This window comes from Marmota flaviventris, chromosome 12 (genome assembly GCF_047511675.1).
Source record: "Marmota flaviventris isolate mMarFla1 chromosome 12, mMarFla1.hap1, whole genome shotgun sequence".
Taxonomy (NCBI): Eukaryota; Metazoa; Chordata; class Mammalia; order Rodentia; family Sciuridae; genus Marmota; species Marmota flaviventris.
The window spans coordinates 14,174,167-14,195,425 of NC_092509.1; the positions used below are offsets into that span (position 1 = coordinate 14,174,167).

At 38.9% G+C, this 21,259-nt stretch overlaps 1 protein-coding gene across 2 annotated transcripts in view; it reads left to right on the top strand.

The window, feature by feature from the left end:
• Mtr (5-methyltetrahydrofolate-homocysteine methyltransferase) overlaps positions 1–21,259 on the top strand; it is a 95,257-nt gene that overhangs the window by 30,886 nt on the left and 43,112 nt on the right. For both annotated transcript variants that reach the window (XM_027948028.2, XM_071619858.1), the window contains 7 exons: positions 5,124–5,224; positions 6,186–6,247; positions 7,468–7,535; positions 9,766–9,845; positions 12,828–12,940; positions 16,272–16,412; positions 20,129–20,314. In XM_027948028.2, the coding sequence (XP_027803829.2) occupies positions 5,124–5,224; positions 6,186–6,247; positions 7,468–7,535; positions 9,766–9,845; positions 12,828–12,940; positions 16,272–16,412; positions 20,129–20,314 (751 nt within the window). The remainder of the gene's footprint in view (positions 1–5,123; positions 5,225–6,185; positions 6,248–7,467; positions 7,536–9,765; positions 9,846–12,827; positions 12,941–16,271; positions 16,413–20,128; positions 20,315–21,259) is intronic.

A 21,259-nucleotide genomic window follows, 5' to 3' on the forward strand; every position in this document is an offset into this window, starting at 1 on the left:
CACTTCAGGACTCACTAAGCTGGAGACAGCCCCGTTTTCTCCAGTTTCTTCACTCTGAGTTTCCCCGGGGAACTTTCCCTAGTCTATGGTGTTCCACAGGCTTGCTAGACCCAGACTGGCCCACACAAACTCAGCTGCAATCTGATGGAGCTGGGCTTTGGCTTCCCCAGGCTCTGCCTTGCTGCAGTCTCAAGATCTTAATGACGTTTCATCTTGCAGAGAGACCACCAGGGATGTGCTCACACAAAGGAGTGACCCTGCAAAGAGGCAGCCAGATGGTGGCCACTAGCATACCATTAAGAACCTAGGGTACTTAACCACTGAGCAATGTCCCAAGCGCCCCCTTTTTTCTTCTTTCAGTTTTGAAACAGGGTCTCACTATGTTGTTTGAGGGTCAGGTGCAACCAGACCTGCAGATACCCCACAGTATATCCCCAGGCCCTGGCTGGTGTCTACAGACTGAGGCGGCCATGCCCTGAGATGGTGGTGGTGGCAGTTGCAAACCTGCAGGCCCTGACTGGCATCTCAAGATGGTGGTAGCCATGCCAAAGCAAACTTGTTGCTACTCTGACAGTGCATTTCCAGGCTGCAGTAGGCAACGGGCAGTCTGCAGGCTAAAGGCGGGTGATCCGCGGGTGGATTGTTGGAGGTTGGGCAATGGGCAGGCAAGAGGTGGGCAAATGGGCAAATGGTGGACGATAGGCAGCAGTCAGCAAGAGATCTGTGCTCAGAAGGGTGGCGATATGCTGGTAGTTGGTGGGTGATTGCCGCAGACGAATGTGGGATAAACAGCAGGGGATCAGTGGGCAGCGAAGTCTGCCTTGTAGAGAAGTTGTATTTCCTCTGCTTGAATCTCTCATCATGGAGCGACAAGAAATGCACCCTCTCTCCAGTCTGCCATCTTGGATCCCCCTACATGCTATGAACCTTTTTTTTTTTTTTTAATATTATTTTTTTAGTTTTTTTAGGTGGATACAATATTTTTATTTTTTCATTTTTATGTGGTGCTGAGGATTGAACCCAGTGCCTCATGCATGGTAGGCGAGCGAGCATTCTACCTCTGAGCCTCAAACTCAGCCCCATGCCATGAATCTTGAAATGTATGTTTACCGTTACAGTGTCATATAGACTAGTTTCATTCACTAAAAATCTCCTGAGCTTTGTGTAATTTATCCCTTTTTCTTGTCTGTTGGCAGCTAGTCTTCTGATTGTCCTATAGTTTTGTCTTTTTTGGAATGGAATATAATTGTAATCATATAGTATATAAGCTCTTTGGATTGGCTCTTTTCACTCAGCAATGTGTATTTGAGCTTCCCCCCATGTATTTTCATTGCTTTTTAGTGCTGAGTAATATTCTGTTACTAAATGTGTGGTTTTATTTGTAGTGAAGGGCATCTTGGTTGCTTCCAAGTTTCGGTTAAAAGTGAACAAAGCTGCTGTGAATATTAATTTGCAGGTTTTTGTGTAGATATTAAGTTTTCAGTTCATTCGGATAAATAACAAGGAACATGATTGCTGGGTCATGTTTAGTTTTGTAAGAAACTGAAACCATTTTTTGTTTGTTTGTTTTTTGGTAGTACTGAGAATTGAACCCAGGGGTACTGTAGCACCCAGCTAGATCCACAACCTTTTTTTTTTTTTTTTTTTAAGATAAGCTCTCACTAAGTTGACAAGGCTGACCTTAAACTTGTGATTCTCTTGCCTCAGCTTCTCGAGTAGCGGGGATTCCAGGTGGGTGCCATCAGGCCCAGCATGGCTGTACTTTTGTGAATTCCCACCAGCACTGAGTGAGAGTTACTGTTGCTCTACATCCTTACCAGCATTTGTTGTTACTCTTCTGGATTTTAGTCATTCTAATAGGTGTATAGTGGTATTTCATTTTAATTTTCAATCCCTAATTACATAGGATGTGGAGCAACATTATGTGCTTATTTTCCATCTTTGTTTTCCTTGGTGAGTTGTTGGTTTGATTTTTTTGTGCAGTTTTGGATTCAGATTTTTTTTTTAATGTTTCAAAAGTTCTTTATGTATTTTGAATACCAGTCCTTAGTCCTTAATACCTTTTTTTTTTTTTTTTGGTAGTTGTAGGTGGACACAATGCCTTTATTTATTTATTTTTTTTTTTTATGTGGTGCTGAGGATCAAACCTAGTGCCTTACTTGTGCTAGGCGAGCGCTGTACCACTAAGCCACAACCCCCCACCTTTTTTTTTGTTTTTTCTTTTGTGGTACTGGGAATTGAATCCAGGGGTACTGTACCACTGAGTTACATCCCATTCTTTTTACTTTTGATTTTGGGTCAAGGTCTTGCTAAGTTGCTGAAACTGGTCTTGAACTTGCAGTTCTTTCTACCTCTGCCTCCCGAGTTGCTGGCATTACAGGTATGTGCCACCACACATGGCCATCTTTTCATGCTCTTAACATAGGGTCTTCTAACTACTGAGCAGTTTTTAATTTTAGGGAAGTTCAGCTTAAAGTTTTTTTTCTGTTATGTATTCTGCTTTTGATGTTTTATCTGAATACTCTTTGCCAAACCCATGATCACCTAGATTTTCTCTGTTATTATCTTCCAGAATTCTAATTTTTTTTTTTTTTTTTTGTACCAGGGATTGAACCTAGGGTACTTAACCACTAAGCAATGTCCCCAGCGCCCCCTTTTTTCTTCTTTCAGTTTTGAAACAAGGTCTCACTATGTTGCTGAGGGTCTTGTTAAGCCAGTCTGGGTTCAAATTTGTGATACTCCTGCCTCAGCATCCTGAGTTGTGAAAATTCAGATGTGTGCCATGGTGCCTGGCAAGATTGAGTATTTTTTATTTTTTTAATTGTTGATAGAATTTATTTTATTTATTTACATGTAGTGCTGTGAAATGAACCCAGTGCTTCACACATGCCAGGTAAATGCACTGTTGCTGAGCCCCAGTCCCAGTCCAAGATTCAGTTTTTTAAAAAATGGATGTTCAGTTGTTCCAGCTCCACTTCTTGAAAAGACTGATTTCTTTTTTGTGTTGCCTTTGCTCCTTTGTCAAAGATCGGTTGAGGGCTGGGGTTGTGGCTCAGTAACAGAGTACTTGTCTAGCATGTTGAGGCACTGGGTTCAAATCTCAGCACCACATATAAATAATAAATGAATAAAATAGAGGTCTATCAACAACTAAAAAAAATTTTAAAAAGATCAGTTGATACTTTTTGTATGAGATTATTTCTAGGCGTTCTAGTCTGTTCCATTGACCTCTTTGTCTTTTCTTTCACCAACACCACCCTGTCCTGATTACTTAGGCTTTTTAGTCAGTTTTGAAGACAGGTAGTGTAAGTTCTCTGCTGTTATCCTTCAGCTTTTGGGCTGGGTCTTTTGCCTCTGTGTATAAATTAGAATCAGTTCGTTGATATCCATAAAATAACTTGCCGGGATTTTGAATGGGATAGTGTAAATATAGATCAAGTTGAGAGAATTGACATCTTCACAGTGTTGAATCTTCTTATTTATATATGTAGTATCTTTTTTTTTTTAATGCTGGTGATTGAACCCAGGGCCTCAGGCATCCTAGGCAAGTGCTCTACCACTGAGCTATATATCCCAGCTCCATAAATGTATATTTCCATTGATTTTAATCTGTTTTATTTCCTTCACTAAAATTTTACAGTTTTCCTCTTTGAGATGTTATATGTATTTTATTAGATATATACCTAAGTATTTAATTTATTTTGGTGCTGATGTGAATGGTTTTGTTTTTTATTTCAAATTATAGTTGCTCATTGTTGGTATATAGGTAAACAATTGATTTTGGTATACTTTCTATTTTGTAGCATTAGTGTATTTGCTTATCAGTTATAGGAATTTTTAGTGATTGGGAAATTCTACAAAAACAGTTATACAGTCTGTGAACAAAGACAATTTTACTTCTTCTTTTCCAGTCTGTCATTCTGTATATCTTCTATTTTGCTTCTTTTATTGTATTAGGGTTTCCAGTACAAAGATGACTAGGAGATGAAAGTGGACATTATAGCATTGTTCTTTTTTTTTTTTAATTTTTTTTTAGCTGTGAGCAGATATTTATTTATTTTTATGTGGTACTGAGAGTGCCTCACACATGCTAGGCAAGTGCTTTTCCACTGAGCTACAATGCCAGCCCATAGCATTGTTCTTGATCTTAGGGGGCAACATCTTCTGTATTCTCATCATTAACCAGATGTTATTTGGAGCTTTTAAAATGGATATTCTATATTAAGTTGAGGAAGTTCCCTTATATTGTTAGTTAGCCGATGGGTTTTTTTTTTCCTTTCCCCTGAGTATTTATTGTTAAATAAGGGTTTTTTTTATATTGAAATAATTTCAGACTTATAGAAAAGATAGAATAGGGGGAATTCTAGTATAGTCTTCATCTGGTTTTCCCTAATATTAGCATCTTACATAACTAAGATACTTTGTGAAAACTAATAAGAGTTTCGTACTATTTATTAACCAAACTCCAAACTTTATTTGGATTTAAAGATTTTTTTTTTTTTACTAATACCCTTTTTCTATTCTAGGATCCAACCAAGTGTACCACATTGTACTTAGGAATCATAACAAAGAAAAAAGGCAAAATATGAAAACAAAATTATCACATGGTCCAATAGCTTCATAGTTGTTATCTGAATTCCAGAAGGCCACAGGGGCCTGACTCTAGGGTAGCAGGGACTCTACTTGTGAAGCAGGGACTAAGTTCTGCTTTTCTGGAGTTCTAGGATGGGGTAGTTTTTTTCCTCCCATTTCATGTTTCTCCTACCTGTAAGATGTACATTTTATCCTTCCTTCAGTATTATTTTGAGGTTGCATTTTTATTAGTAATGGTACTTTTCTGGCATTTCTGTCCCATAGTATGCCACTAGACATTCTGTAAACTAATTTAAGGAGTCATATCCATAGACAGGGTACTTTAACTGTAAATATCTGAAGGTGGAGTTATGGGCAAAAGTATTCCATGCTGCATGGAACCTCAGTGAGATGGCTTTGTAGCTGAATAAAGTGCTTTGAATTTGGAGATTTATTGTCCGCTTGGTTTATTCTTCTTTATCATAACTTTTATATGTATAAATACACTGAATGAAAGATGATGCTTTTAATATCTTCTTTTTGTTTTTCAGCATTGGATTAAATTGTGCTCTGGGTGCAGCTGAAATGAGACCTTTTATTGAAACGATTGGAAAATGTACGACAGCGTATGTTCTCTGTTATCCCAATGCAGGTGTGTTTTTCAAAGGGAGATCCATGTACACAGGCATGGTAGATATTATTAGAAGAGGTTGTTTCATAGGTCTTGGTATAGAGTTGCTGCTCAATAGAGATTTATTTTCCAAATGAATAGTATTTGGGTCTAGACCAGTGTTTCCCTCACGATCTGAAGGAAGAGTTTGGCCCAGCCTGAAGCCTCACAGTAGGACAGAACTTTGGGGAGTGAGCCTGGTCATATAAGCTACCAGCACCTTGCCTTTGGTGACAGTGCTTGCATGTGGACGTGGCCAACTAGATTGCCGGAAATGAGGACAGGGAGCCCTTCTCTTCTTCACTCTTAGTGGATGAGCAGCAGAAGAGTCTTTGTTGTTTCCTCTTTTCTCTCTAAAAGATGTACTTAGAGTTTCCTGAGTGTAAAAATTCCAATGGCATTTGTAGATAATTCTCAAACGATCCAGTTAAATATTGGTGATCTGATCTGGGTTAGCCAGATTTCCCTGTGAATATTTTTGAGAGCTGCTCAGCTACTTAGGGCTAAAAATAATTTTGCAGCCTTCTGTCTCCAAATATGTACATCTTAAAATGCATAATAAATTGTATTTCCCACCAAGAGTAAGATAAATGGAAGAGGATAATAAATAAAACAGGAAATTGGATAGGAGAGGATAAAGTCTTAACTTGGGAAAATTTATTTGAAAGGAGACTGGTTGTTTTTGGTTTTTAGACTTTTTTTTTCCTTTTTCTTTTGGTTGTACTAGATTGAACTCAGAGCTAGTAAAATGCTCATGCTAGTCAAATGCTCTACCACTGAGCTACATTCTTAGACCTTTTTTTCTGTGTGTGGAATCTGTGTTTACTGGGTAAATATTATGTGTTCCTTGCTTTTACAGGTAAGCAAAATATAATTATCAATATAAAATTTTGTAACTTTTGTTAGGGTAGTTTTCAATAATGGTTGAAATGTCCTTTCTCAGGTCTTCCCAACACTTTTGGTGACTATGATGAAACACCTACTATGATGGCCATGCACCTCAAGGTCAGGGGTCCTCTTTAACTTGGTTTTTAAAAAAAGAGATAGAATTTTGGTTTTAGAATATTTAGAAGCGGATTTTCCCTCTAGAGAAATCCCAGGGCATTAATAATGAAAGCATAACTACTCTGAATTAAGGTGGTGGAGGTATAGGGAAGGACCAACTGTTAGCATCCTTATTGTTGATTGGCACTGGTGACTCTTTGAAAAGTCCCGGTGCAGGCCACTCCAAACTGATAGAGGCTTGATTCTTCTCTGAGATGTTGCTTCCTCTTCAACCTTCCCAAGTAATGAATTTTTCCCCTTATGTCCCTAAAACTGCTGGGTGGAGTAGGTGTCCTCCTGGTTCCCCATTCTCATCTCTACCATCCCCCCCTTTTTTTAATAGTTGTACATGGACATAATACCTTTTTTTAAAAAAATTAATGTTTGCTGAGGATTAAACCCAATGCCTCACACATGCTAGACAAGTGCTCTACCACTGAGCTACAACCACAGCTCCTCTAGCATCATTCTTGTCTCCCTTGGCATCTTTGAATCATGAGACTGTACTATAAACTATTGTACCCATCTACTAACCCCCATACCTCTTTTCTATCATTCTTTGAGTGTTTAGCTCCTGGCTTACTGACATTTTCTATTAAACTATTTCTGACTCAATTCTTACGATTTCAGTGTGTGGGTGCTCTTTCTAGCACTCTTTCGACTTCTCAGGTTCTTAACTTCCTATGTTACTTACTGGGCTCTTCATGCACCAGCCTCTGGTCTAACTCCAGGGCCATGCTGTCCAGTATGGAGGCACAATCACATGTGCTTATTGGAATAGTTGAAATGTGGCCAGTGTGACAGAGCAACTGAATTTTTTATTTAAAAATTTAAAAATTAAATTTAAAAGCTGATATTCATTTTATGTATTATTTGAAAATGCATAATCTAGCTTGCACTCATTCAACTTAGCTTATGTGTAAAGAAAATCTTTAATTTCCATAGAGAGGCAAATAAATTTCCCATTGTACTTTAAATGGCATAAGGGATTTCATCATACCTGAATTATTTTCCACTTTATTTTTATATCTAGGGATTGTGAAAATTTTGTATCTAAAGTTAAATATGTTTAGCTGTTGCTTTGGTACAATCTTAGTGATTCAGGGAATGTAGAAAGTAAAGGCTTTCATGCTTAATTGGTCTTGGTGAATTTAGAATTTAGAAACTTTTCCTGAATGCAGGACTTTGCAGTGGATGGCTTGGTCAATATTGTTGGCGGATGCTGTGGTTCAACACCAGATCATATCAGGTAATAATCACCTTTAAATATTTTAAGTTTTTTCAATTAAATTTATATACCCCAAATTTGTGTATTGAAGTCCTATCTTCAGTAGCTCAGAATGTGATTGTGTTTGAAGAAAGGGCTTTTTGATAGTCACTTAAGGTGAAAGGAGTGGGTCTGTTCATGATCCAGTTTGGTTGGTGACCTTATAAATAAGAGGACACAGATGCACATGCAAAGGGAAGACCATGTGAAGACACAAGTAAAACACATTCATCTTCAAGCTATGGGAAGAGGCCTCAGGATAAACCAACCCTGATCAGAGCCTCCTATCCTTCAAATTGTGGGAAGATAACTGTCTGTTGTTTAAGTCACCTGGTCTGTGGTACATTGTTAAGGCAGCTTTAGCAAAGTACTAGGCCTTACTATTGTGAAAAAATTCTAAAATAAAAATAAAGAAATAAAAAAAATTAGCTTCCATGTGCCTATACAATAGTTGCCAGATTTTTCAAAATTTTGTTATTCTTATTTTACCTATCCCCCATGTGTTCCTCAGGAATATCATAGAACCAATCCCAGATGTCAAAACATACCCTTAAACAGTCTTTGAATGCTGAAAGAGAGGCAGCTTGTATTTCTTGTGGAAAGTACATATCTCCATTAGATTCCTTCATGGAAGGAAAAGGCAGTAAGGCAACAAGTGTCTTGTTCAAGAGAAGCACCTCCGCCTGGCTCCAGGCAGTGAGTGTGTTAAGAAAGGGAGTGATATGGGAGCAAGGCCACGTGTATGTTTACTTACTTAGCATTTTATGCCATATAGCACATTGGATTTCAGTGAAATAGAACATAGTTTGCACTGTTTGTTTTCCTTTGGAGTAGTGAATGATCATATGTTGAGCCAGTCATCTCACTGTTTAAAGTCTGTTTTCATGCATATAATGTACTGTGCCTAGTAGTTATGTGCTTTGTTTGACTTCTATGATAAGCTCGTAATAAATATGATTTGTGTTTGTGTGTGTGTGTGTGTGTTTGTGTGTGATTAAAACCAGGGCCTCCTGCATGCTAACCATGTGCTTTTCTGCTGAGCTACACCAATAGCCCCAATTTTTTTAACCCAGTAGTAGTTTGATGTGGGTTATCATTGAATCACAGACAATTTCTTTCTGTTTTTTAGTTCATTTACTCTTTAAATAGAGTTGTTTTAAATGTCTCTCTGAATGTCTGTATATTTACATCTGTATATTAATATATGTCTATATATATTTGATGTGTTTATTTAGACATCTACATATTAATTTAGGGGGCAGTAAAGTGAGGGCTTCTTAGCAAGGCCCTAAGGAACTTAGTGAGACCCTGTCTCAAAACAAAAAATAAAAAGGACAGGGATATAGCTTAGTGGTAAAGCACCTCTTTGGTTCAGTCCCCAATACCAAAACAAAACAAAATAAAACAAAAAAGACATGATTCAGTAGAAGCAAATAAGGTTAAAGAATGCAATAGCTAAAACAAATTGCCCCACCCCCACCCCCATACCAGGGATTGAACTCAGGGGCACTCAACCATTGAGCCACATCTCCAGTTTCATTTTTGTATTTAGAGACAGGCTCTCACTGAGTTGCTTAGCACCTGGCCATTGGTAAGGCTGGCTTTGAACTTGTGATCCTCCTGCCTCAGCCTCCGGAGCTGCTGGGATTACAGGTATGCACCACTGCACCCGGCCAGCTAAAACAAATTTTGAGGAGTAATTATTTGAAGTGTTAATAGTATGTGCACTCCCTGCTATGTGTGTGGTATCGTAAAAATGGATCCACAGGACCTCATTCTCTCCACTCCTGTGTACACCTTCTCATCAAAACTGAAGACTTCCTTTTGTTGTTGTTAAACTGTTGACTAGGCAGCAAGGACATGTTTTGTGTGTAGGTTTGCTGGAGTAAAGGACATCTGTGAGTTTGGAGATGGGAGAGGAAGTTTACAATTTTTTTCTTACAAACCCTCATGCAGCTCCAGGTTCATGCCTCTGAGAACAGAAACAGCACAGCCAGTTCATAGCCAGCTGGGCAGGCACATAGAAGTGAAGGGTCACAGATTAATTTTCTGTGGACTGAGAGAACTAAAGGGCATAATTGTGCTGCACATTTGGAAGTAGGTATATTATTATGTGCATAGTTGTGTTAATAGTCTTGATTTCATAGTTGGAAATTAGTTTAATTTATTTTATTCTGAGTTAATGAATATAGTGTTTTCTCTTTTAACTTAGGGAAATTGCTGAAGCTGTGAAAAATTGCAAGCCTAGAGTTCCACCTGCCACTGTTTTTGAAGGACATATGTTACTATCTGGTAAGTAATGAAGGTGTGGTGATTATGATTTTAGTAACCATTTGTAGGCTGTATTTAGTATGTTTATTCTGAGTGGTAGAATAACAGAATTGTTTCACCAAGAAATTTGTTTATTAGGTCAAAGAAGAGTGCCTGTTTTTCTTGGTGCTTAAATGAATTCTAGTGAGGAATGCTTTATATTTCTGGGGGTTGGGTGGCAGAACATCCCTTCAGGGTAAAAGTGAATAAAGGCCCAGGAGTGCCCTTGGTTACCCTGAGAACTCTGTGGTCCTGTCTCTACTGTACACTGTGCTAAAACATACTCCTGGCCACAGCCTTACAATGGTACTAGTTGACTCAAAATTCCAAACTGCCAAGGCTGATGTTTGGTAACAGCAGCAACATCTTCCTGGAAAATTTTATTGTTGTAATTTTTATTTGCCATGTGATCAGCACTTGGGAAGAGTCATGTGTTCATATTGTTTGGTTCTAAGAAATCCTGTGAGGTAGACAACCTCTTTTTCAGCATGTATTTTAATATTCAAATGAGGAATATTAGTAAAAAGAATCCTCCTCTGAACTATTAAAATAACGTTGAATTTCATATTTATGACTCAGTCCTTTCTTGGAGTATTAGATGGTAAGTTTAATCCAAAAAAGTGTTCTTTTTTTTTAAAGAGAAACTATGCATAACACAAAGAAGAATTATACTTTGTAGTATTTTATAATTTAGCATCTCTTTATTGAAATATTTTTGTTGCTTTTGTTGTCCTGAAAGGCATGATATAAAAATACAGGTAACAACAAGAGTAATATTGGCTTTTTTTTCAGTGAGACCATATGCACAGAAGTAGCCCCAGTGATCTTTCTGCCTTTGTCTTCTGAGAAGCTGGGATAATAGTCGTTGGTAGTGCTATTAGCAGAACTGCTATGAAGTTTTGTCGATAAGGATACCTCTACAGTTTAGCCCTTTTTTTCTCTGTGTGCTTCAAATGACAGAGGATGAGGGCAAAAGTAGAGTTTATGATTTCTGATGGTGGCTTTGACAGAAGGAGGTGTGGCTGGAAAGTTTGTTTCACCTTAACTGAAGACTGCATCACTTCAGCTAAGCTCTCAAACAGAATCCAAGCTCTGCCAGAGTCAGAATCAGACAGTCATTTACATGTGGTTATTTTTAGAATTTATGTGTAAAAATTATAATCCTTTTTCCCCATTTGAATTTTATGCACTGTTTCTAAATTTTTTTAACAGTCACCTTCAGATAGACTTTAAGAATGACATCAAATGTGCTTTTTAACTCAGTCTTTTCTAAATTACAAAATTGAGAGGTCTGTTTTTGTATTAGATCCTTCACATTCATGCAGAAGCAAAGGTTTTGTGTGAAATGCTGTTAGGGAGGTCACATGAGAACTCTTCAGCGTATGAAAGTTGGCAGCCCTGTTTGCCTGTCCTCCAAACTTCTGGTCAACATAAAGATCAGGGGCCCCTGAGCCTAGCTTGGGGATCATTACAAACAGGATGGGAAATCATAAGCTGAAATTATGGAAAGCGATTTTCTTCTAAGAACATAACAAACAGTCTGGAATGGTTTTATAATTACCCAGCTCCTTTGTAATCATCTAGTTTATTATTTTCCTCTCCCTCATATCTGTTTCTTCCTCAATTGATGATTTGCACAGAACTTGAAAACCATTTTCTTAATGATAGCTCTTATTGCAGGTGCTAATTTTGTGCTCATCACTGTTACCCAGTTTCAATTGTGTAAGGCAAGTACTTCACTGCCTATTTTATAAGCTCAGAGACTGTGTGGGAAGTTGCCTGAGGTTCAATCAGGTCAGTGGATTGAATTCAGGGCTCTCTGCCCCCAGAGCTTGCCTACAACCCTTCAATGAGACTGCATTGCTTAGTATTTTAAAAGTGATGAGCAGAACAAAAGAGTTCACAGTCTTTTCTGTAGGGCAATTTACCTCAGTGTAATGTATCTATGTATATTGACTGATATGTGTCCCTCAGTTGGCCTGAGTCAAGGGAAATGCTATCACTTGTTAGGAGATAAGGAAATAGATGTCAAAGCCCAGCTGGCCTGCACTGGGTCAGCTCATTACTGGTGGACCGACCACAGTGGTGTCTGTCTTCCAGGTTGCCACCTGGGTCCTTCTGCACAGCTTGATTTAGCCTTTCTGGTTACAAGCATACACACAATGTTGAAATTAAGAGAGCTTGTTCTCTCCAGCTTCAGTCTATCTGACTGTACCATTGGGCATAATGTGTGTGTGTGTGTGTGTGTGTGTGTTTTACTGGAGATTAAACCCAGGAGCACTTCTGAGCTACATCCCTGTCCCTTTTTAAATTTTGTTTTGAGATAGGGTCTTGCAAATTGCCCAGGCCAGGTTTGAATTTGTGATCTTTCTGCCTTTGCCTTCTGAGATGCTGGGATAATAGCCGTTGGTAGTGCTATTAGCAGAACTGCTAGGAAGTGTAAGAAGATGGGTAACTGGTAACATGTTTGCAGTAGTCAGGAATAGTGAGAGGATGAGTCTTCAAAAAATTGAAGCTAGGTGCTTTTGGGCCATCAAGAGGTATGAGATGGTAGCAATGTAAGTTCTAGCTATTTCTGTTAATCATGAAGTAAGTTTAAATGTTTGAGAATGCTCTTCATTTTGACCTCTCACAAATCCTGAAATAACCCTTGATTCTAACTTTTTTTGCTTGGCTTTTGCCCCTTACTCTTGATTAAATATGGATATGATGATAAAACTTCTTTCTCAGAAACAGTATGGTTCAGCTCATTAGGGATAATTATGGCATACAACTCTGAAACACTCTGTAGGCATTTGACTCTCCTTTAAGAAGGTTGTGGTCCTGTTTCCACATTGGATCTCCTGTCCAACTGCTCAAATGGTTTTGGCACAGTGACTTCTTTCTCACTGAAAATAATTATGTCTGTCTCATGTCATCTGTATGTAATTTCAGGTGTTTTTCAAAAATGCTTCTCCTTTTAAGGTCTAGAGCCCTTCAGGATTGGACCATACACCAACTTTGTTAACATTGGAGAGCGCTGTAACGTGGCAGGATCCAAGAAGTTTGCTAAACTCATCATGGCAGGAAACTATGAAGTGAGCATCCTCATGAGACCTGGAGGCACCTGCCCTACCTCTGGCTAGTCAGCATGTCAATGAACATCCTTCTGCCCTTGGTAGTGCTGTTAGCAGAACTGCTAGGAAGTGTGAGAGGATGGTAATGGGTGTTTGTAGCAGGTGGGAGTAGGGGGAGGAAAAATCAAAGCTACTGTTACAGTATTTGTCAAAAAGTACTGCATTTGGGCATAAAGAGGGTCGAGATGGGAGCAATTCAGGCTCTAGCTATTTCTGTTAATCATGAAGTAAGTTCATATGTTTGGGAATGTTCTCTCATTTTGTGTTCTCACAAATTGTTTTAAATATTTTTTTAGATGTTGGTGGATCTTTATTTTATTCATTTATTTAAATGCAGAGTTGAGAATCGAACGCAGAGCCTCACATATGCTAGGCAAATGCTCTACCACTGAGCCACAACTCTAGCCTCTTTCTCACAAATTCTTCTAGGAAAAAGGAAAGCCAAGAAAGTTTCTATTCAATTTCTCCTGACCTCATAAAATGCTGATAGATGAGGGTATTATTGATCCTTTTAGCTGTAGATTAAAACAGATAAAGAAAAGACACAGGTTCTTGCCTTAGAAAGTTTATGTGATCATTTTAACCATGTTAACCTCAATCCTATTGTGGTTGTGCAAAATTCAATCCTCATGGAGCCTGCCTGAGACATATGAATAGGTTTTCTTTTTCTTTTGCAAATATGATGTTAAAAATAGAGGAATTTGGTCTGAGCATTAATGTTGGTTAATTTTATTATTCAGCTTTTCTCACTCTTAAGATTTTGCAACCTTTAGAAAGAGATCTTTCAGAAATTAGTATCAGAGCAGATTTAGTTTACATCACACAGAAATGGTCCATTAATCTTCCTTTATGGACTTGCCAATTACCACTTCACAGCATTCCCCAAAGCTGTGTCTTCCTCCCCAGGGAGGGGCCTGGTTACCTGGTTTCTAACTGATTGGTCCCCTTCCCTTCATTCTTGTCACTGCTTACTGCTGCCATATGCTTCTCTCATGGTTATCCTCCCCAGTTCATAGTTCTGTGTGGCAACTTTCCGCATGTGTTGAAGTTCACACTCTGGAGGCCAGCCTCCTATCCTACACTTGTGCATGGTGCTTCCCTTCCTCATGTTCTGCTTGCTTCTGCTGCAGGATCTTAGCTCTTGTTTGCTCCTTCTGAAGTGCTGATGTCTCCTCCTAATCATGTAGTATGCTGCATTTGGCAGTGTTTTGACTCATGTTTTGATTCTTCTGCCCTTTCTATGGTGTTCTCTTCAACTCTTGCATTTGATGAATTTGTCACTGATTGTAGGGAGCACTTTAGAAGAAGCAACTCAGGGGCACTTGACCACTGAGCCCCATCCCCAGCCCTATTTTGTATTATTATTTAGAGACAGGGTCTCACTGAGTTGCTTAGTACCTCACCATTGCTGAGGCTGGCTTTGAACTTGTGATCCTCCTGCCTTAGCCTCCTGAACCGCTGGGATTCAGGCATGTGCCACTGCGCTTGGCTTAATAATACTTTTTTAATAAAGTTTTTCTTTGTGCCAGTCTCTGTGCTAAATGCTTTCTATCATTACATGTTTATTCTTCATAGCCCCATGAATGAGCACTGCTGTTATTCCTGTCTTTTAGCAAGTAAGTGATAGAACCCAGTCCATTGAGCCCAGTCCCTTCACTACTCTGCGTAGTGGAAAGAGGAGAGGGATGCAGTAAAAGCAGGAGATGATGGGTGGCACGAGTGCCCATTAGTCTAGTTTTCCAGGACTCAGTGATCCCTCAAGGCTCTTTGGCTTAGTGGAGAGAGCACTGACCTGAGAGGAGTTTCAGTCCTGGCTTCTTGATCATCTTAGGCTTTTTTATAAACAAACCACTTTTTCTCTCTGAGCTTGAATGGGAGGGTTGGTCCTTCAAGTGGTTATTCTGTGATCGATGAAGTAGAGGGGTGAGGTATTGGCATCTCTGTTTTCCAGGTCTTTTGACCTCTGTCACTTACCTTCTGTCTCCTCAAATCCATCCCCCAGTGGCCAGCGGAGGACTTCCCCTCTCAGATGGCTTCCTCGGTTCAGTCCATAGGGAACTTGTACTTTCCTACACTGTATGGCAGTGCCTGGTAGGTTTTTATGTGACTGTGTCACATACTCTCAACTAACTCCTTCTAGATGTAACTCCTTCTAGAATGGGGATTGTCAGCTATACTTCTTATTCTTTATACTATTTAAATCATTACTGATACTGAAAAATATTTTATGATTTGCCAAATGGATTGGTGATCCTTTTTCTCTGTGCTGCCTTGCTTCGCTGTGAATGGCATTTCATTGTGGCATGTGCCAGAGGGTATCATGCCTGTTGTGCACAGAGACTGATTAAAATTCCTATTTGATTTTCTTGGACTTAGGAAAATCAGGACAATATCAGTATCTACTATTGATTTTTCTCCTTATTTTATCACACTGTGACATGTATATTGAAGATTTAAATAATAACAAAAAAGTCTCAGTATTACCAATCGTGTATTTTTTCCAGCATTTTAAGAGGAGATATATAAGGCCTTTCTTGGTTTCCAGAGGCTTCAAACTATATGAAAACTTAAACTAGTACTTGTGAAGGCATGAGGAAATGATAATGTAATAAACCACATGATGATGATATTGAGAGACACCAGGTCATTGTGAAGTGAGCAGTGTTTCCCAAAGTGTGTTCTTTGGAACATTGATCCTGCAAGATACTCCATATGATCATTAGTGGGAAATTCTGCATATCATATTCTTTTATTGAAGGGTGTAATGTTTACTCATATATGAAAGGATTTGATAAGCATTTCAGTATAAAGACATGCTAAAATACACTTATCATAGTTTTTTTCATGCAACTCCAAGTAACAGCCTCCTATTAATACTTTTCATGTTTTGGCAAATACTGAAGAGTGACGTGAGTTTTGGATGATTTCTCCTAGGAACTTTCTTAAAGGAAATGGAGCTTAAGCTGGTTCTAAACAAATGTGGAAGAGAAGGGGATTGTTTTGGCTGAGTAAAAAGGCAGGGCTAGCTCAGAGGGCCTTGACCACAAGCTGAGGATTTTATATTTTTTATGGTGGGAAAACAGCTTTGGTGGATTCTTAGTGAGGTAATATGAAGGAAAAGGCCTGTGAGACAGGTTCATCTGTGGAGAGAGCTAGGGAGAAGGACAGGGAACCAGGCTGGTTAATCTAGAGTGGTTGGAAACGATACTTGGGGGATGGTGGGGGATCACTTTTGTTAGCATTCTCTGAGTCACTCTCTTCTAATGATGCTTCCTTTTGCATTCCTCCTCAGGAAGCCCTGAGTATTGCCAAATTGCAAGTGGAAATGGGAGCCCAGGTGCTGGATATCAACATGGATGATGGCATGCTAGATGGTCCGAGTGCAATGACTAGATTTTGCAACTTGATCGCTTCTGAGCCCGACATTGCCAAGGTTGTGCAAAGTTTGTATTTGAGGGGTTTTGGCTGACTCAGTGTGTCATTCACTTAGCTTTGTCAGTTGTCCCCTTGATCTGTCTACTCATGATCTGCTTTTCTATTTTCCCACATTTAAAGCACAGTGGTTTCTGGTTGTCAGCTTTCTTTCTTTTTTTTTGGTATCAGGCATTGAACTCAGGGCACTTAATCTTTGAGCCACATCCCTCGGCCCTTTTTGTATTTTATTTAGAGACAGTGTCTCAGTGAGTTGCTTGGTGCCTTGCTAAGTTGCTAAAACTGGCTTTGAACTCATAATCCTCCTGCCTCAGCATCCCATTTGATTGTCAACTTTCTTGACTAACTGTAACCTTTTTGACACAAACCAGATTTTTTTTTTTCTTTACTGTACCTGGGATTGAACCCAGGGATGCTTTATCATTGAGCCACATCTCCAGCCCCTTTTATTTTTTTATTTTGAGACAAGGTCTCACTAAGTTCCTTAAGGCCTTGCTCAGTAGCTTCGGCTGGCCTTGAACTTGTGATCTTCCTGCCTCAGCTGCCTGAACTGCTAGAATTGTAAGCTTGCACCACCATGTCCAGCATAAGCCAGATTTTGGAGAGAGATATAGCTTTAGCTTGGCTATTTCCTAGGCTTCTGGGATTGGTCTTGAGAACTGATGAGTATTAGATTTCTGGGCGAACCTAGGACCCACTTTCTGAATCTTGGAAGGATGTCCCCACCCATTCCTGCCACATCACTTGTTCCTTGCTTGCCATGGGCAGTGGAGTTCAATAAGTGCTCCTTATCGGGAAGAGACCTTGTTAGGCTTATCAGATTAAAACAAAAGTATAAAAGTAGTTAATCAAGGGATTATGTCAGCCTTTACACTTGTTCTTTAAAAGGTTAAAATTAAGATCTACATGATGATTCACACCTGTAATCCAGCCCATGAGGCAGGAGGGTTGTAGTTTCAAGGCCAGCTTCAGCAAATTAGCAAGGCCCTAAACAACTTAGTGAGACCCTGTCGCAAAATCAGAAATAAAATGGGCTGGGGATTTAACTCAGTGGTAAAGCTCCTTTGGGTTAAACTTCCAGTACCCCCCTTTCCAAAAAAAAAGTGAGTGTTAATTTTAGCATCAGTCTTTTAAAAAACTTTAGAGGGGTTCTAAAAACTAAAAATCTTACCTAATTTCTCTGCTATTAAGTCTGTGATGAGAAGTGATTTTTGAAGTTATTTTGTAAAAGAAACCTTCTGGTGCTTTTGTTTTGTTTTGATTTGTTTTTTGGTGCCGGGAATTTAGCCCAGAACTCAACCACAGAGCTATACCCCTATTTACTTCCTGGTGCTTTTAGAGTTGTGTGTTTTGGGCATGCCTGTAATCCCAGTGACTTGGGAGGCTGGGGCTGGAGGATCCTAAGTTCAAGGTCAGCCTCAGCAACTTGTAGGATCCTGTATCAAAATAAAAAGTATTGGGGGATGTGGCTCATTGGTGAAGAATCCTTGGGGTTAATTCCCGGTACCAAAAAAAGAAAAGGAAAAAAAAAATTCAGGTTGGACTGTTGTGATTTTTTTTTTTTTTTTTTACTTCAGCAAATGCTTAGGTTATAAGTCTTGTGGCAAGTATTGAATTATAATCTTTAATTTGTATATTAAAACTTCTACTAAAGAACTGGATGTTATACTGGGCACAGTGGTGCACACCTATAATCCCAGCAACTCAGGAGTCTGAGGCAGAAGGATTACAAGTTCAAGGCTAGCCTCAACAACTTAGTGAGGCTCTCTTAATATAAAAAAAAAAGGCTGGGGATGTAGTTTGGTGCCCCTGGGTTCATTCCTCAATACCAAAAGTAAATAAATAAAAATAAAACCTAAAAAATGAGTTGGGCGCCATAGCACCTGTTTATAATCCAGTAACTCTGGCTGAGGCAGGAGTGTCAAGTTTTGTGTCCATCCCTGGCAATTTAGTGAGACCCTATGTCAAATAATAAAAACTTTGGGATGTAGTTCAGTGGTAGAGTACCCCTAGGGTTCTACTCCCAGTACCACCAAAAAAAAAAAAAAAAAAAAATCCAAAACAAAAAGCAAAAACAAAAACTCCTTACTAGGCTGAGTGAGGTGGCGCACGCCTGTAATCCCAGCGGTTTGAGACAGGAGGATCACAAGTTCAGAACTAGCTTTAGCAACTTAATAAGGCCCTAAGCAACTCAGTGAGACCCTGTCTCTAAATAAAATACAAAATAGGACTGGGATGTGGCTCAGTGGTTGAGGGGCCCTGAGATCAATCCCCAATACCCAAACAAACCAAAAAAAAAAAACCCTTACTAAAAAGTTTTGCCACTTTTCTGGGTTTAATAGACCTTTTGAGAATTTAAGGAGCAAAGAAACTCAGGGGCCTGTTGAAAGTCAGTCAGACTCAGGTGGAGCCAGTGGTTTATCTGCTTGCTAGTGGCAGGAAAGCTGGATGCCCTCAGGGTTCAGGCACCCTATGAGCTGTGGTTGGCCCTGGTTTCCATAAGTGGGCTGTCTCGTCTGCTCTGGCTGGTCTGTGAATTATAATGATGACAGTGTCTTGTCAGCTGTGAAGGACTCTCATGACTTAAGAGACTGTTACTTAGTGCTCCAATCATTATAGTAATTTTTCTTTTTTCTTGTTTTTGACCTATTACTAAAATTTATTGGAGGCCAAGTTTTGGTCAGTTATAGTATAGCATAAAAATGCTCTAGTAGCGTGTTTTCACCAGTAGGGTCGGGACACTATGCTGTCACTGAATTTCTTAAAACATTGGTCTGGTATTTCATTGCATTTGACCCTTTTTCTAGAAAACTCCACATTACTTGCATGCTAAGAAAGAGAAAATTGGCAGAGTGCTTGTTTTTTTCTTGTTGTCTTTGGAGGTGTGATTTAGGGAATTTCTTACAACTCTATTGAAACATGTACCTTGAATTCTCCCTCTTCATTCCTTACTGCCTCAGGCAGATTTGTGCCCTTGAAATACCCTTTCAAAGTACTTTGTGCTTCTATTTTGTTGTAGCATTTACTGCTCTTAAGAAATTACTATTTAATCATTTATCTTTATAGCCTTGGTGAAGCTAGGGACCTGTGTGTCTTAACATTGTGTGAGGTCTGACATAGTAGTCACTTAAGTTATTTATTGAATGCCTTAATTAAACAATGGGGCCTAGATCAGCCTCCATGATTCATTTATTTATACCCATTGAATCCTTCCTTTAAATCCTTCCTTTCCTTGATACAGAGGCACTAATGAGAAAGAAACCTGTTCTCTGTACATTTCACTATTGTCCTTTATTTTAGTTAAATGCATTTGTTGAGTATTGGATCTACTTTTACTTTCTAATGTTAAAACTCATTTTCTCCTCACTGAGGAACTTGATTATCTAAAGGGAAAACTGAAATAGAATAACTTGGCTACAGGGCTGTTTCCAAAGGGCATAAGACTAAACCTTAATCCCTCAGTTCAACCAGGGATGTCTGAATCTCACTTGAGGTATTTGCCTCAGGGTTAAGGCACTTGAAAGTGTGAACTAGGGCTGAAACCAGGAAAATGATCTTACTGATTCCATTCTGGTCTTTGAATTGTAAAGTCCTGGCTCATGCATGTAGTCTCTTGTATGTTGAAATTACTCCAAGAATGTTGGGCTTTAAGAACAAGTACTAAAATCCTGTCTGTCTTTTCCATACATTATGATTTTTTTTTTGCCTTTCTCTTAGGTGCCCTTGTGCATTGACTCTTCCAATTTTGCTGTGATTGAAGCTGGGTTAAAGTGCTGCCAGGGGAAGTGCATCGTCAACAGCATTAGTCTGAAGGAGGGAGAGGAGGACTTCTTGGAGAAGGCCAGGAAGATTAAGAAGTTTGGAGCTGCTGTGGTGATTATGGCTTTCGATGAAGAAGGACAGGTGAGAGATTTCTGTCTACCTAGCTGTACTGTGTCATCCAGGTTAGATAGCAGTGGGAGAAAATGAATTCTGAAGTAGCTTTATGCACATGCATGTACACAATACATATGTCTATATCCACACACAGATGCATGCATACATTTATATATGTGAAGGTTTGGTATAGAACAAAGTCATTACATCAGTGGAGAAAGGTTGAATTATTCAGTAAACACTACTGGGACAACTGGTTATGCATTTGGAAGAAAATAAAGTCAGAGTCCTGTTTTAATACATTTTGTGCTGCTCTAACATACTATCACAGACTTGATAATTTATAAACAATAGAAGTTTATTTGGCTTATGGTTCTGGATGCAAGAAGTCTAAGATTTTGGGACTACATCTGGTAAGGGTCTTCTTGCTGCGTCATCCCCTAGCAGAAGGTCAGAGAGGGTGAGAGAGAGCAAGAGAGTGGAATTTATCTTTATAACAGACCCACTCTCACTGTAAGGAACCCATTCCTATAAAGAACATTAATCCATTTGTGAATAATTCTTATGATCTCACCATTCATGAAGGTCCCACCACCTCAGCAGTAGCCCCATCCCCACCATACACTAAAGTCTACACTGATAATATTTAAATGTAAAAAGTTCTAAAGAACATATAGGAAAATTGTAACTAGTGTTGCAGAAAATACCATTAACTCAAAAGGCCAGAAAGGAAAAATATTTACATAAAAATATAAAACTTTATTATATGGCAAAGACATGGTACTATTTGTGACATGAGTAATAGTATGGGCTGATGTCACTAATATGCAAAGAATTTCTATAGATCAGACATCAAAACTAGGTTGACTGGGAAGTTCGTAGAATGGACAAAAAAAACAAGCAATTTATAGGAAAAGGAGTACAAATAGCCAGTAAGATACTGATACTGTTTTTTAAAAAGTAATAATGTTC